Source organism: Sinocyclocheilus anshuiensis, unplaced genomic scaffold (assembly GCF_001515605.1).
Source record: "Sinocyclocheilus anshuiensis isolate Anshui unplaced genomic scaffold, SAMN03320099.WGS_v1.1 scaffold475, whole genome shotgun sequence".
NCBI classification, from domain to species: domain Eukaryota; kingdom Metazoa; phylum Chordata; class Actinopteri; order Cypriniformes; family Cyprinidae; genus Sinocyclocheilus; species Sinocyclocheilus anshuiensis.
Window position 1 is genome coordinate 1,826,001 of NW_015549650.1, and position 17,791 is coordinate 1,843,791.

Below are 17,791 nucleotides of genomic sequence, written 5' to 3' on the forward strand. Positions count from 1 at the left end.
TTTCTAAACTATAGCGAATAAACTGTGATAATGTGAGAAATGTTGAAGGTGTCTGAATAAATTTTGGTTTGACTTTATCTATTTGATAAATGAAGTTAACCAACTAACATTATACATACCCTTTTGGTTTCTGTACCCAATATTACAAATTTTTACAAATGCAATAAAAATATCGGTATCGGTACTCGGTATCGGCAAGTACCAAAAATAAAAGTATCGGTATCGGGCGAGTACTGGAAAAAGTGGTATCGGTGCATCCCTAGTTTTTTCCCCCCATCCCACTGCAACTTTAAATGAAAAATATACTCTTGTGTGATTGGCTTTCGACCCTTTGTATTAAACTATGAATACATACATGATGCTGTTTTGTTTATAGTTGTTTAAGCAACTTAATTAATTATAATTGGTTTATAAACATTATGCACTTTTTTCACGGATAGTCATGTTATGCTTTGAATAAACGGGCATTAGTAATATTTTGCTTGATGCGCCAAAAGCTTTTCTTCACTCTAACTGAAATTATGCATTTTAAATTCGAATATAATTCGAATTTTGATAATATTTAGTACAAAATTCGAATTTAGTTTTTCAGCCATTTTGACAGCCCTACCACTCATTAGACATTTCACTTTGAAAGTGTCGCAGAACATGCAAAAAGCATCATAACATAATTTTGCAGAAATGCAAGCATGTTTTTCCACAGAGCCTGGGTTGGGTTTGGAACAACATGAGGGTGAGTAAATGATAACAGAATTGTATTTTCATTTTGGATGAATTATGTAATCAGACTGGTTTTTGTCTACAAGTTCTGCCAAAGAGCAAACAGTCAAAGAAACAAAACAAAACTAGACATTTCCTGACATTTTCATGACCATGGACATCCAAAATATAACCTGCATGATTCAAACACATCCACAAATTTCACTCCATTCATGTTAAGCAGTTGCTTTTACCAGCGATAGTTAGCTGGTCATCTTTTCCAAGTAAATAACTGAGAATATTTAGCATGTCTCTTTAGCATGCTGGGACATCTACCATCTGGCTTTCTCAGGGGGGAAAAAATAGGGTCATAGAATTACAGGCATTTAACAGACACAATGTGAAGCGTGTGCATACACGCATATACAAACACAGACACACACAACAGAATGTACGAAGGCGGCGAAAGCCACGACTCCCTCTGCTCGCTGCCATACCAGGCTGGAAGGTGTCTCAGTGCGGCCTCTCTCCCATCTGTGCGGCAGTGGGCATCAGGCCACCATAAGCAGCCAAGAAACAACTCACTGAGCGCCACACAGGTGAAACTCCATCAACCTGAGCACAAACATCTTCCTTGTTGCATCTCCATTCAGCTGCATCACATGAGTTCATTCAATTGTTATAGTTTTTTAGAAGGAATCATAATGGAAATGTAAAAAGAATAGAAACAACCCCCATCAACTTTCATTTTCAGTCAATAATTTCTTAAGAGTTACTTCACCCCCAAATAAAAAATCTCATAATTTATTCACCCATGTGTTGTTCCAAGCCCATAAGACCTTCATTCATCTTTGAAAATTTTTAATGAAGCCTGAGAGATTTCTGTCCCTCACTCAAAGTACACGTAACTAAACACATTGCATTGTACACGCATTGTATTGATCAATGTTTACATTTGAATAAAAACCTACATGAAATCCGTCCATCGTATAAAGCGATATTGTCTCTTCAGAAGACTTACACTGCTTGATTCATATGCATAACAAAGCTTTTATGAACTTTATAAAGCATCAAAGTTTTGATTGAGGAAAGACAGAAATCTCTCAGGTTTCTTTAAAAATATCTTCATTTGTGTTTCAAAAATTTATGAAAGTCTCATGGGTTTGGAACAACATAAGTGGGAGTAAATGATGACAGAATTTGACATTTTAAGTGAACGAACCTCTTTAAATATCAGTCTGTTTCTCAAATAAAACTATGGTATGATTTCTTAAAATTTGGATTGTTGTCCCTTTTATGACGAGGTTATTTCACGGTGCTTGACAGCCACTGGTCACTGTATGCTTACATTGTATGGAAAAGAGCGTTCAGCTTTGCTCCAATGAAAGAAATCTATACAGGTTTGGGACAATATGAGAGTGAGCAAATGGTGACAGAATTTTAATTTCGGAGTGAACCAACACTTTCGATGAATCTTTAAGAAAACAAAATCGTTTACATTGATTTTATTTAACCTCAAGAAGATTTCAGAAGATTCCCCATGTTTTCCAAATAATGGCCCATCCTCCATTGCTTGGATAAACAGTTAGACTTTCCCCCCAAACTCACTTGTATTACGGTCAGGCACTTCAAACAAAGTTTGAGCGAGTGCCACAGAAATTACACACTTCACCTTAAAATGGAAGTGAGAAAATGGCAAACCCAAAAATGGCCTTGACACAAAACGACAAAAAGTATGTATATATTTCCAAACTAACCATATTAAAAGGTCATAGAAAACCACTGGGATTCTTTAAGTGCATTCTGAGGGCCAGCAAAAACACCCACTCAGGGTTTCCTCAATGATAAAGGTCTACAAGCTCCAATTTACAGAAGTAACAATGGCAAAACTTTCTGCAGAATCACTGAATGGGTATTTTGGTGTACGTGCATGTTGGCAGGCCATGGAGGAACTGGGGTGAAGTCAGGAGCGAGTGACGGATAGACGGATGTCTCACCATAGTTTAGTCTATTCGATTAACATCAGGGGGCACAATGGTTTCCGCACAATGTGGAACTGTCCACGTTCTCAAGGCTTTAAATGATATGTCGCCACCTCTTCCCAGAGTCTCAATGAGATCAACAATGGACGACTCAGAGAATTATGACAGCACGGCTCCAAATTAATTCAATCCGCAATCTTCTCCTGTGCGGCCAAATATCATATCTTCATGAGATGCTGGGAACATTACTCCCAAATAATTTCAATTTAAACAACCAAAACAACAAATATTAGGTCATATTTGGTGAGTAAATTAACAACAAAGTTGCGTTTTTGGGTGAACCATCCCATTAAGGGTGTGTGATTTTACCAGCACTGTACCCCTTACCTGTGATAAAAATCACACACGCACTGGTTAATGGTTTAATATTCAAAAGCCAAAATCTCTTGTGCTAATCTGATTCATAAATCAAACATTCTTCATCCTGTCACTGAAGCTAGATGTGTGGGACAAAAACTGATTCACAGATACATCACAATTTTCTTTCAAATGATTCTGAATCGATTCACAAAAGAACGAATAATTGAAATTTTTAATTAATTGTTAATATTTCTGGGCACTGGGAAGCTTAGGATAAAACATTCCAGGTACAAACAAGTGCCATGCCATGTACAGCCCTGCAAAAATGCTACAACATCAACATAAAGAAAACCAACATTAACTCATCATTACGCACGAATCACAAGTTGATCATGCTTATGCACATCCATAAACAATGACCAAGTTTAAGGTGGCTAAGATGCAACATTTCATTTAAATAGAGTGAAAGCGGCCTCTGATTTTATCAAAGCTGCTTATTCCACTCCTATCGACCAGTCAGCGCAGACATATTTCATACTAAATCTTTACACAGAATTAGCGACTCGTCACAAATTTGCACCCCTGTGCAGTTGCTGAAAAATTGAGATGCATTGAGCATCATTTTGGAATCAGATTAATTACCCGAAACTGAAGATGCCACATGGACCTCACTACTGCCATTCAAAACAGCACCTTGTGTTTTATACAAAGACATGGCAACCCTGACAGACAAACGCAGAACAGAACGGCACTTGACAACAGAACAATCTGGAAAAACCTGCCTCGACCGGGCTTACCGGCTGCTCTCCATCATCTCTGCGTATCTAGCGGCAGCGCTCACGGCATCGGCGGGGCGAGCGTCTCCCGGTCGCGCTCAGAAGGACGGAGACCGAGCATGTCTGCGTCCAGAAAGCAGGGAGAAAACTCCAGCCTCCTCTTCACACACTGTATGATTCAGTCTCCTTGACAAACACTCGGGAGTGCTGGAGTATGAGTCATCCGCAAGCAGCCATTTCTGCCTTGAGCCGGCGGCCTACAGCACAGCTTTCCCTCTCTCTCTCTCGCGGTCTAACGTGCAGAGAATATAATCTCCAAGCAGCGTAAGCTCCAACTCGCCTACACTTCCAGCTAAAGCTACGACCAACAACACCCACATATGCACAGGGTGTGGGCTCAAGCGAACATGAACCAGTGCAGTTAGTTACTGTGCCCCTCTACTTCAAACAACACACCTACACACACGCCGAGAGCTGACTATACGCTGTGTAAACACCTACATCTTAACCATCAATCATCGGTGCGAACAGGAGAACTGGTCCAGAACGCTGTTTGACGGTGTAGCATTGTTCAATCTAATGTAGAGGATGAACAAAAGCCGTCAATGGAGAAAGATGCTTTTTGAAGTCAGATGGTGCAGTTGTGGCATTTACTAGCAGGGGTTAACAAGCTAAACCTTGACCCACTGGTTTCTCCATTGGAGGCCATTCAAAAGCAGCCATGTTTTATGATTTCATTTTTTTGTTTTTTCACAAGCAATATATACACTGAACATTTCATGTACATCCAGGGGATCCTGCCCCATTTGAATGACTGCTACTACTTAGATGAATGGGGAAGTTCACCTAAAGTCAAATGTCACCAAAACTGGTTCCCAACATTCTTCAAAATATCTCTGTGTTCTGCAGAAGAAAGTCATACAGGTTTAAAACAACAGGAGTGTGAGTAAATGATGACAGAATTTTCATTTTTGGCTAAACATAATGTTATTTTAGTTCCTACACTACCATTCAAAAGTTTAGGGTTGGTACGTTTTTTAAGGTTTTTGAAAGAAGTCTTTCCAAGGCTGCATTTATTTAAATAAAAAGTAATATTGTGAAATATTTTTACAATTTAAAAAAGCTGTTTTCTATTTGAATTTTAAAATGTCATTCCTGTGTTCTTTGGAAACATTTACAAGACAAGACTCAAGAAAGTTCAAAAAGTTCAAAAGACTTTAGCACTTTTAATCAAATTAATTTGCCCTTGCTGAAAGAAGTATTAATTAAAAATAATAATAATAATAATAAATCTTGCAGACTCCAGACTTTTGAACAGCAGTGTATATGAAGCATGATTTTCTGCTCTTACAATAAAGCAAAAAAAAAAAAAAAACTATTTTTTACTGATATGAAAACAAACAATTTAATGAAATGATGATAACAGATGCATATGGAATTTCACTTATGAAATGAATCATCTTCCTTCCACTGAAAGAACTCTGCACTCCAACCAGTTTTACCAGGTACAGTATATTGTCCTCTGTTTTTATTTTATCAACATTTAACATACTTTAGATGCTGGAACAGTTAAAACCGCAGATCATATTTCATATTTCTGATATGTGCAGTCAGCGTCATATACTGGTGTGGAAGAAACAATCCAATTATATATTAGTAATGTTCAGATATATGATTTAACATCTTGTTACTACATTTCTTGTATTTACAGCACTTTTATTCCATTGGATGAATTTGCTTGAAGTGTTTTTTTTTAATGATTATGGTAACCAGAATTAATTTTTCACCACAATTACACCAGTATATGAATTTGATTGTATCTATACTGTATCTATATGGATAGTTATTTTTGAAAGCATTCCTAATTCTGAATCGTTCCTAAATCTTAAAAGTTTTATTGTAACACTTGATTGATAGTATAGTCGTTGGACCTTTCTGCTGTCTGGGCCACATCGATTTTTGTAAAACCATTTGCCATGACTGTTGCATCATTACTTTATTTTATTGATGCTGATTTATTATTCCAGTTATAATTAATATATATGTATAATCTATGACACGTGACACGTTAAAGCAAACTGGTTCATTGCACTACATGTCAGTCAGAATGTCTCTTAGCTAAATGGTTGGTTCTTGACCAAAATGAGCTGCAATGTGGACCAGACTTTATGGCATAGTCAAAAGCCTGGCTATATTTAAGAGTACTGTAAAACTGACTTATATAATATAAAGAGTAATAGACTATGTCATTGCGTCCCGATGCATCCCGCATCCAAATGCAAAGAACTGCCCACTGCATTATAGTTCTACTATGATGCAATTTGGTGCCTGCATTTTTTTCTTTGCAACTTTGTTGATGTAAAGAGGAAAAAAAAAAAAAAAAAACTTCCAGGCACCAAATTGCATAATAGTTGTACAAAAGTGGAATGTGGACAGGAATACAGGCCGTCCTTGCTATTCAGTCCAGTGGTGCAGTGGACATTCAGTAGACATGTGAACACATGACATTTATCACATGAGTGTTGCAACACTCAGTGCAGTCAGTAGAGCTCTCACCCTCTCTCTTTTTCTCTTTCTCTCGGGAAAACACGTGAATTCTGGGGGATGGGACACAATCATGCAGCCACTCTATCAGCAACAGTGTGCTGCGCTCTTCTCTGCTTATCAATATCTTCCAGCTCAAACTTATAGGAAAATATGATCAAATAAAAAGAAAAGTGTTTGCCTGAAAACTATGTTTGGTTATTCAAGCAATAAGCCACTCCAGGAGGTGCTTTTAAGTGATTTTACCAGGTGTGAGAGGTATATGTAAGTCCTACATTATATGGCTTATTGCATTTATAAAACAAAATACACCAAAGTTCAATAAATGGTTTAAGACACCATGAATCAAAATGGACCTTATTTACTTGCTCAATACATGTTTCTGGTCTTATTTAGACATAGACGTTTTCACATCTCTGATAGCATATGATGCTAAAGAGAAAATGTGAAACTGTGCCAGGTTTGACATTATTGACTCCCAACAGAATTGGTATGAATAACGTGAATGAAATTTGAAAACTGAGGGCAGGTGATTTTGTGTGATTAATGACTTAATTTAAGTCTGTTCCTCACACAAAGAGCTCAGTGTCATTTTGTTCAAACACTGTATGCTTTCTCCATGCATATTCTGAATACTCTGGGCAGTTTATAAACCATTTGTATTAGAAAGACATAGGCACACACACACACACACACACACACACACACACAAAAACCTAAGCAAGATATGAAAAGCAAATCTATTAATGTGGGGCAGAATGGTTTCCGCGCCTTTTGGCAGGTGGGTTAAACAGTTGCACCAAACCTGATAAGGGCAGACTGTTACTTCCTTAGATAAGCTCAGTGTAACCCTGCCTGGCCCTACTTACAGCCAACTACAAAAGAGAGGGAAGAGGAAACAAGACTCTCTTTTTAAAGTATGTCTATTGTGTACACCTCAGGCATTACAATGAAGGAATTTTAATCTTGAAAAGCCTATCAAATGAGGGAGTTTGGTGCAAATTCAGTGCTTGTGTCACTGAAATTACACACTTAAATTATTATTATTATTGCTCATGTAAATATCTAATAAGCTCAAGATGCTTATCTCACCCACAGATTCATGACTGCTCCATTGTCCTGAACTGTTTTTGATGCATGTGTCAAAAGCAGAACTATTACCAATTTGACGCAGTGTCTAAAATACAAAAAGCTCATGGCGCGAGATGCTAAAAAAACAGCTGTGAAACAATAGCAAAAAAATGGCTATCTGACATACTGTATATAGTCACACTACAGTTCAAATGTTTGGGGTCAGTATTTTTATTTATTTTATTGAATGAATTTAATATTTTCATTCAGAAAGGATGCATTAAATTGATTAAAAGTCACAGTAAAGACTTTTATAATGTTATAAAAGGTTTCGATTTCCAATAAATGCTGTCCTTTTGAACTTTCTATGCAGAAAAAAAATGCATCTAAGCAGCAGCACAACTGTTTTCAACATAGTAATAAAAAAATCAGCGTATTAGAATTATTTCTGAAAGATCATGACTGAAGTAATGGCTGCTGAAAATTTAGACAATTTTTAACCGGAGTTTTATTAGCAGTGTCAAGTGGTATAACCATCAAGAAGTAAAAAAAAGAAGAAAAAAAATCTTACCCATTTAACGTAGTTACATCCATAATCACTGTTTTTAAAAAAAAGTTTTAAATCAAAATGTTCCAAGGGGAAACATTTTTTTTTTTACAAATATGATTCATTTCTGAATCTAATGGTTATGCCATCTGACAACCTTACTAAAAAATTGATATTTAAATCAGCGAATTAAAAGATTGCTGTAGACGTTATATGGTGGTTGTCTGTGTGAAATTTCTGAATTACATTTGCAATGTATTTTTGAATAGAGACACAAAAACACACCTAAACATATGGTTACAAACAGAATATAGTGCTATTCAGCCACAGATCCGCTCTAAGTGTCATATCAACCTGAGAAGGGGAAAACCAAGCCTTAAGGCCAGAAAGGACACAAAGAGCACCAAATAATGGTGGCAAGTAATACCAAAGCTATTGTTCATGTCCAGGTGTCCCGTTGCATTTGGTATTGAATTCAGCTTGAATCCTGATTTAGAGATAACAAACTTTGAGACTGGCGGTTGGACTAACACTGGACTCTGACATTTGGCCGCTTCTATCTGCTGTCTTGGGAACGCGTTGGCAAAGTCTCCTCGTTATCTGTCGGCTTATTTCTGAATGGTCGTAGAAGCACACTGAATAAAAGGACTTGTGCAGTTGACTGGGCTTCCAGTGGACACATGCACATTTCCATATGAGAGCAGTGAATTTCACAAGACCTCATTTGGCTCTGCAATGCTTTTCGGGTGGAGGGGAGGGCTGATTGAATGAAAAAGAACAACAGGTTCAATAAAGCGCAGATAATGGCTTCCTGTCTGGGCCGTGACAGAAGAGCTATCTGTGTTCCCTTCTCAGCAGGACCACAGAGGGGTGAGAAGTTGACAACGCTTTCATTCTCCTGAGGACTGGGAGCTATGTTTGGACAGGCCGCTTTACAACGGCAGAGTGGCCTTCACAAATAAACCATCACATTTTACTACTTGGCTTGACCAAGAAAACATTTAAGGAAACAATCAAATAAAACATTAACAGCCTGGAAGATTGGGCAGGAGCATTTGGCCCTTGTGTCTTTTCCACAGGATGTGAAACATTCATAAGAAGCGCTGGACGTCTGATAACAGGGAATAAGAAAAGCACTTCTTGAACTCTGAAATGGAAATTTGTCAGAATAAATGGCAGCTGCAAAACTTGTTGACTATATTGTGCAGTCCTAATATTTACTAAAGGGATAGTTCACCCAAAAATGAAAATTCTGTCATCATTTACTCACCCTCATGTCGTTCCAAACCTGTATGAGTTGCTTTCTTATGTTGAACACAAAAGAAGATATTTTGAAGATTGCTGGTAATCAAACAGTTGGTGGTTGCCATTGACTTCCATAGTATTTTTTTTCCTACTATGGTTTGATTACCAGCAATCTTCAAAATATCTTCTTTTGGGTTCAACATAAGAAAGCAACTCATACAGGTTTGGAACGACATGAGGGTGAGTAAATGATGACAGAATTTTCATTTTTAGGTGAACTATCCCTTAAGAGAACCATGATTACCGCCTTTGTGTGTTATAATATATTGTTGCACAATCACATATTTAGAGTCTTAAGGAGAAAAAAAAACTCACTTAACGTATGCTGTTATGTGAAGCGCATCCTTGCCAGCTTCAATATTCATGCATTCATTGATTACATAATCTGAGAATGATTCTTTGTACTAGGAAGGCTCAAAACTAAAGTATAGTGCATTTTATTGACCTTGACTAATGTTATCTTCTCTCTTTTTTTATATTATTTTGTTCATTTTAATGTATTTAATGTAGTGCAGGGCGTGAAAATGTGAGTGTGAATGTGACTGAGATCAACAAATAATCATATCTGTGTATATCATCCAGCTTAAAAATCAAGTTTCTACCATAATTACCATCAAGGAATATTTTACAAGGAATACATTAAGACTTTTGTGGCATTCAAACAAAGCAAACACATTTTTGCCTACTTATTTACTCACAGAACATGAATCAAAAGCCCACTCCAAATTAGGGCTGTCGTGATAACCGCAATATCGCAATACTGTGCTATTGACGAGCAAACTGCAGAGGAATATAAGAACCGCAGAAACCGCGATTTTTGCGTGTTTTCTTTTTTCGTAAGGTTATGCCCTTCTCGTTTTACACTTCGTGCATGTGGACTGAATATTAAACAAGTTAGTAATGATAACATAATGTGTACCATGCTGATTTGTACAGAGGCTCCGTAGATTTACACTTAACAAGCCTAAACAGACAGTGAATGAGAGAGAGATCGACTGAGCACGTGCGATTACCTGCGTCTGTCCTCCAGGCCGAGTCATATTTGTGAAAATAGGTTGTCATGTCCAAGGAAAGCGAAATCTCTGTCTTAGCATCGACGCATAGCTGGTCAGCTGAGCCTTCTAAAGTGGCGCTCAAAGTTAAAATGATTTCAACAGCGTGTTTTATTACGTCTCTTTGAATGAATGAATCAGCGTTTTTGAACGTGTAGTTGAATGGCAGTCCCTTTCCACCACCTTGTGGCGCAACACTGTAACACTGGGGAAGTCGTGGCCTAATGGTTAGAGAGTCGGACTCGTAACCCACAAGTTGAGGGTTCGATTCTCGTACCAGCAGGGATTGTAGGTGGGGGGAGTGAATGTACAGCGCTCTCTTCCACCTTCAATACCACGACTGAGGTGCCCTTGAGCAAGGCACCGAACCCCCAACTGCTCCCCGGGCGCTGCACCACAGGCTGTCCACTGCTCCGGGTGTGTGTTCACTGCTGTGTGTGTGCACTTTGGATGGGATAAATGCAGAGCACTAATTCCGAGTAGAAACATTCATAAGAAGCGCTGGACGTCTGATAACAGGGAATAAGAAAAGCACTTCTTGAACTCTGAAATGGAAATTTGTCAGAATAAATGGCAGCTGCAAAACTTGTTGACTATATTGTGCAGTCCTAATATTTACTAAAGGGATAGTTCACCCAAAAATGAAAATTCTGTCATCATTTACTCACCCTCATGTCGTTCCAAACCTGTATGAGTTGCTTTCTTATGTTGAACACAAAAGAAGATATTTTGAAGATTGCTGGTAATCAAACAGTTGGTGGTTGCCATTGACTTCCATAGTATTTTTTTTCCTACTATGGTTTGATTACCAGCAATCTTCAAAATATCTTCTTTTGGGTTCAACATAAGAAAGCAACTCATACAGGTTTGGAACGACATGAGGGTGAGTAAATGATGACAGAATTTTCATTTTTAGGTGAACTATCCCTTAAGAGAACCATGATTACCGCCTTTGTGTGTTATAATATATTGTTGCACAATCACATATTTAGAGTCTTAAGGAGAAAAAAAAACTCACTTAACGTATGCTGTTATGTGAAGCGCATCCTTGCCAGCTTCAATATTCATGCATTCATTGATTACATAATCTGAGAATGATTCTTTGTACTAGGAAGGCTCAAAACTAAAGTATAGTGCATTTTATTGACCTTGACTAATGTTATCTTCTCTCTTTTTTTATATTATTTTGTTCATTTTAATGTATTTAATGTAGTGCAGGGCGTGAAAATGTGAGTGTGAATGTGACTGAGATCAACAAATAATCATATCTGTGTATATCATCCAGCTTAAAAATCAAGTTTCTACCATAATTACCATCAAGGAATATTTTACAAGGAATACATTAAGACTTTTGTGGCATTCAAACAAAGCAAACACATTTTTGCCTACTTATTTACTCACAGAACATGAATCAAAAGCCCACTCCAAATTAGGGCTGTCGTGATAACCGCAATATCGCAATACTGTGCTATTGACGAGCAAACTGCAGAGGAATATAAGAACCGCAGAAACCGCGATTTTTGCGTGTTTTCTTTTTTCGTAAGGTTATGCCCTTCTCGTTTTACACTTCGTGCATGTGGACTGAATATTAAACAAGTTAGTAATGATAACATAATGTGTACCATGCTGATTTGTACAGAGGCTCCGTAGATTTACACTTAACAAGCCTAAACAGACAGTGAATGAGAGAGAGATCGACTGAGCACGTGCGATTACCTGCGTCTGTCCTCCAGGCCGAGTCATATTTGTGAAAATAGGTTGTCATGTCCAAGGAAAGCGAAATCTCTGTCTTAGCATCGACGCATAGCTGGTCAGCTGAGCCTTCTAAAGTGGCGCTCAAAGTTAAAATGATTTCAACAGCGTGTTTTATTACGTCTCTTTGAATGAATGAATCAGCGTTTTTGAACGTGTAGTTGAATGGCAGTCCCTTTCCACCACCTTGTGGCGCAACACTGTAACACTGGGGAAGTCGTGGCCTAATGGTTAGAGAGTCGGACTCGTAACCCACAAGTTGAGGGTTCGATTCTCGTACCAGCAGGGATTGTAGGTGGGGGGAGTGAATGTACAGCGCTCTCTTCCACCTTCAATACCACGACTGAGGTGCCCTTGAGCAAGGCACCGAACCCCCAACTGCTCCCCGGGCGCTGCACCACAGGCTGTCCACTGCTCCGGGTGTGTGTTCACTGCTGTGTGTGTGCACTTTGGATGGGCGCACGCAGGTAGAAATATCAATAGAAAGTCTCTTGTCCAGTCAGATTAGAAGATCAGATTAGGCTAACTGTTATACATATAGGCTAAACGACAATAAACGATCTTATTGTCAGGTTTATGTTCTGTTATGTGGACCGTTATTTAGTCATTCTCTTCTGTTTACTTCACTTCCTGTTTCGACGCTATTTGGTTTCTGTTTAATTGTCTTCTGAATATGACCTCGTTAGTTATATCGTAACACATACATACACGCACAAATTATATATATATATATATATATATATATATATATGTATATGTATGGCGATAATACCGCGCTATTGAGCCACTCAAAATTATCGCAAGAAATTCCCTCACCGCGACAGCCCTACTCCAAATACATAAACATCCCATTAACGATAAATCAATATAAATACACTTCTGGTCATAGTAGCTTAACAGTCAATCCTCGGTTTATTACACTTCAAAAAAACACAACCCGACCAGAAAATAAGCAGATTTAAGTAAAGCTCTTTCCCCCCCAAACAAAAGCCAGGGAAATCAATACAGTCCAACATCCTCTTAAAGGGAATTAAATGGCTAACATTACCGATATTGCATCTAATTAATAGAAAGAGAGACATAAGGCTGTAAAACTGCTGAGCTTGCCCTTGTAACATTGAGGACTTATCATTTTAAGGCATTAAGGTTAATTATTGCTGTAGATCAAGCGAGCATGTCAAAAACATAAGACAAGCTTGGAAAAGAAGTTAGAAGCTAACTGTCATAATGACTTTTATTTTCTAAAATAATTTTCTAACAATATTGTAATTAGACTGTGTAATAGAAAGTGTATAAACAGAATGTAATAGACCATGTAAGAAAGAGAACAAACGATACGAATTGAAGAGTAACTGTATGGATAATCATCCACAGACAGAAAGTAATACACAAAGTAATACTTTTATTTACAGCAGACACACAGTCTGTGCCGGGGCTGTTCCTATGAGTCAGAGTGAAAACCAGGATCTGCAATCGATTTTTCCTGCACAGGGCAGGGGATTGGGAATGACCTTTTCTGAAAGTCATTTCGCACTGCTGTCTTCTACACTATTTACTGCAGAGTTCAAATAGTTTAGGAACATTATTACTGATATCAATACCATTGATATGACTGGACTGCCTGTGTTTGAGTGCCATATCAAGGCCCTAAACATGCTAGTCCCTAAATAACATGGCAGATTGTATATAAACATGTTTCATGGTAACTAGTTACTGCAACTACTGTAAAATCAAATTGAAATATGAAAGTGCGAGAAGCTTTACAGGGCTCGCAAAATCACTAGCCCGACGTACCGGGGCTATTGTGTCTTCCAGTCGGGCTACCAAAATGTATCACCACTCTGCCCGACGGGCTATCTTAAATACAGATCTCCTGCGGGTCCTTAAAAACTCATAGAGTTGTATCAAACTTAAAGCAGCACTTTGTAACTTTTGGCACTCTAGCGGTTAATAAACAGAACTGCACACATCCCACGGAAGAACATTCCAACCGGAGCTACTTCTCTAAGTTTATGTCTCTGGCGATTCACGCAGGTATGTGTTACTCCGCAGCGGTGACGACCCGACCAGGCTACAATAGTCCAAATATAAGCACTTATTATAAGTGTACCGTAGTGATTCGGAATAAGACACAAACGCGGTTTGGAAGATGAATTCATGATGTACTCGCTCATTATATACATTAATGTATCTGAAGGGAACCGACTGTCCTCAGAAACGTGTCGTTGGCATTTTAATTTCATTTTATCTAGAATTCCTGATAAAGCAGCGTTTATTAGCGCGGCGCTGCTTTGTGTGCAGCTGTTACAGGGGAAACCGCAATATTTCAGCGCTCCTACAGCGCCACCTCGTGGCAGAGAATGAATTTGCATTTCCAATAAGACTTTCTTGCTGTTTATGGTCAGATCAACGCAAATATCAACTCATGCTTTTACGCAGCAAACACATAGAGCTGTAAATGAGAAAGAAGTTAATGTGCCTTCTAAAAATCTAAACAATTAAGACAGTAATACGTATACGTTTTAAATTGACGATTTATATGCTTGATTTATCCTTTTTCATAAAAATGGTCTAAAGGCTGAAATGCTGTTGTATAAGATTTTTGTTTTTGTGAAAACCTGTATCTGAACTGTAAATCATGTAATTTTATGACTCAATACTGTATGTTACCATAGACATTGTCCAACCCCACTCATACAGTGTTCATTTTACTTGTGCAGCTCTTAAAATGGGTCATAAATTGCCTTAAATTGAAATAAAATTCCTTCCTTCATATTTCTTGATATTTGTGTATTGAAAATATTTTTGATTGACATTTAAACTCCTATCTGATTTTCTATATTTAAAAAAAGGTCTTTTTTGTTTTTTGGGGGTTAAATTAATTTTCGGGCTACCAAAATCTGAAGAGTACCGGCCCGAAGGGCTACCAGGGACCAGGGACTTTTGCGAGCCCTGCTTTAGGAATATTTCACTCATATAATTTTAAGTTTTGATGAAATTGGCCATAACAGTTTTATTGAAGGGTCCCATTTTATATTCAATGTCTTTAACTAAGTAAGTAAAATAAATAAATACATTATCATTGTTATTGTTGCTGTTGTTGTTTGGTACAATGTACTTACTGTGTTGAGTTCACGTTGTATTGAAAAACTCTTGCTGGTATTTAAGTGGGATATGGTTATGATAAGGGACAGGTTTATTGGTATGGTTAGGTTAAAGGGTAGGGGTTGGGTCAACAGTGTAAATATATGTAATTACATGCAGGTATTTTTATATCTATATAAATAGGCTACAAGCAGTGTATTGTATCAAATGATTGGTTTAAATGTTAGTATGTAGTAGTATATAGTATGTAATATAAGTATAAGCATGTAATCTAATATAAATAAGTGGGCCCTACTGTAACAACCACAACTGTAGCTAGTTTTTTTTAATTACCACAGTAACTGTGGTATAAATAATATAACCAGACCAGAACTACTCATGCAAGAAACCTCCCATTTAAAATAAACGCGAATAAACTCGTTATAAACGTTTATGTCTCGCTATTTTATTGTTGTAGCAAGCACTGAAATAACTACGCTATTTTGGGGTTAAATATTATAAAATATTATAGTTGCCATGGTAACCTTTCATAAAAGTACAGCGTAATTTAGCCTATAATGGGCAGTAATTAACGAGTAAATACGCTTGGCCACCAACTGTAACTCATCTTTTAGTTGCACCTGTGTGTTTATTTAATAAGCACACACTGTTAGACGCGTGTTTTCGACGCGCGGCTTATCGCCGAAGCGATCGCTGCAGTCATGAATGGAGCGGCTGAAGGTTACAGCTTTTATGAATGAGCGCAAACAACAACTCCTCTGCCCTTCGCCCTTCCGTCTGACAAGCGCTGGCAGACTGACTCAAATTCATCCGTGAGGCCACTATTGTTAACGTGTGACAGCAACTCTGTCATGGAAGGCCAGTATATTAGGAAATAAAGCTGGAGACATGACAGATAATGCGTGGGCCTAAAGAGAGCCCACCGTCGCGTCGGCGAAAAACAAAAACATGAGGCGTGGAGGCGACAATATGTCGGCTAACTGTGGTTAAACCTGCATTAAACACCTATTATTCGACGTAAGTTAACGTTCGTGAGTTAGCCCAACGCTTCCAGGCCCAATTTAACAGACTAAACAGCCCGAGCAGCAATTATTCCTCACACATATAACGCATTCACGGCCAAATGGTGCTTTTATGAATGAAGCACTATATGCAAATGAGGACGAGAAGAAAAAACAACACAAAAGCAAAAAACAAATGGCGGATATATCCGACCACTGCAACAGACTTTCCAGCACACAGAACCATTTCGGTTTGTATGACTAGGCAATATATACACAAGCTCAGTTGTTCAGAAAACAAACAAACTAAATGTCTCAAAACAACACGTGACGTACAAGCACAGAGGAAGGCTCGAGGAAGGGCCTTTCAAACATCAGATCCCTTTACAACATATTTCCGATCCACCCCACTCCCTCCTCCTCCTCCTTCAGACTATCAGAGGGCCCGAGGATCCCCCGTCCGCTGACAATACCACTCAACATTTCAACGCAAAATAGTTTCACAAACTTTCCCAGCACCGTCTTCAGATGCGATCTAGCTGCCTTACGCCGTAAAAGATGTGACAAGTAGTGGACAAACGTCCAGAACAAAGACAACCCCTCCATAAGACATTTCTTTCCAGGTACTTACTCGTTTGGGTGTGTTTCTTCAATCATTCTTCTCGTTTCACCTACAAAAAAATCCCACAACGGGTGCACTCTGTTCGCTCGTCATTGTTATGCCACTCTTTTCCCAATAATCCCTCACGCTTCGTTCGGCTATAGTGTGCCTTCTTGTTGCTCTCTCTCCTCTCCTCGTCTCCGTCTTGGTGGGTTTTTCGTTTCGTTTCTTTTCTTTTTTCTTCTTCTTCTTTTTTTCACTGGATCTAACCAGTTGCTGATGAAAACCTTGGCGATCTTGGTATAAAAAAGGCTAAACCAGATCCCCCGAATAATTTCCCACAGTTTGAGCGCTTCAGTGTATTTCCGAAAATCCCTTAGATGAAATATGCGTTGATGTTGCTGAGGGTGGCCCCGACGAGCCCCATCTCTGATTACTCCATGTTGGATTATCGAGCAGCAGCAGCAGCGCTCGCGGGGGAGGAGGAAGAGAGGAAGAGAGGGCGGAAGCGATGAAGTCACACTGCAGGCCGAGCCCCTCTTAAATCAGTGGGAATCGTTTTACAGAACATACTGCTCGGAAGAAAGTCTGGCTGGACTGCTACTTGAAGAAGTGTCATTACAATTTACGCATATTGGCTAAATCTCACATTTTCTAACAATAAACCGTCATGCTTTATTTTTTCAAGGAGATGGAATGCTACGCTGACTCTCTTTAGATTGCAAAAACAAAACATAACACAACAAAGCAACACACACACAAAACAAGGCAAAACAAAACATAAAACAACAAAGCAACACACACACAAAACAAGGCAAAAACAAAACATAAAACAACAAAGCAACACACACACAAAACAAGGCAAAAACAAAACATAAAACAACAAAGCAACACACACACAAAACAAGGCAAAAACAAAACATAAAACAACAAAGCAACACACACACAAAACAAGGCAAAAACAAAACATAAAACAACAAAGCAACACACACACAA

At 38.3% G+C, this 17,791-nt stretch overlaps 1 protein-coding gene across 2 annotated transcripts in view; it reads right to left on the reverse strand.

The window, feature by feature from the left end:
• Window positions 1-17,288, reverse strand: part of LOC107660225 (sprouty-related, EVH1 domain-containing protein 2) — a 41,774-nt gene extending 24,486 nt beyond the window's left edge. Inside the window, exon 1 of one of the 2 annotated variants that reach the window (XM_016449492.1) lies at window positions 3,839-4,072. In XM_016449492.1, coding sequence (XP_016304978.1) covers window positions 3,839-3,855 — 17 coding nt within the window. In that variant the 5' untranslated portion in view covers window positions 3,856-4,072. Of the gene's footprint in view, window positions 1-3,838; window positions 4,073-16,825 lie in introns of those variants that run through there. The other variant, XM_016449491.1, reaches the window with a different exon arrangement.
• Between the last annotated feature and the right edge of the window lie 503 nt (window positions 17,289-17,791).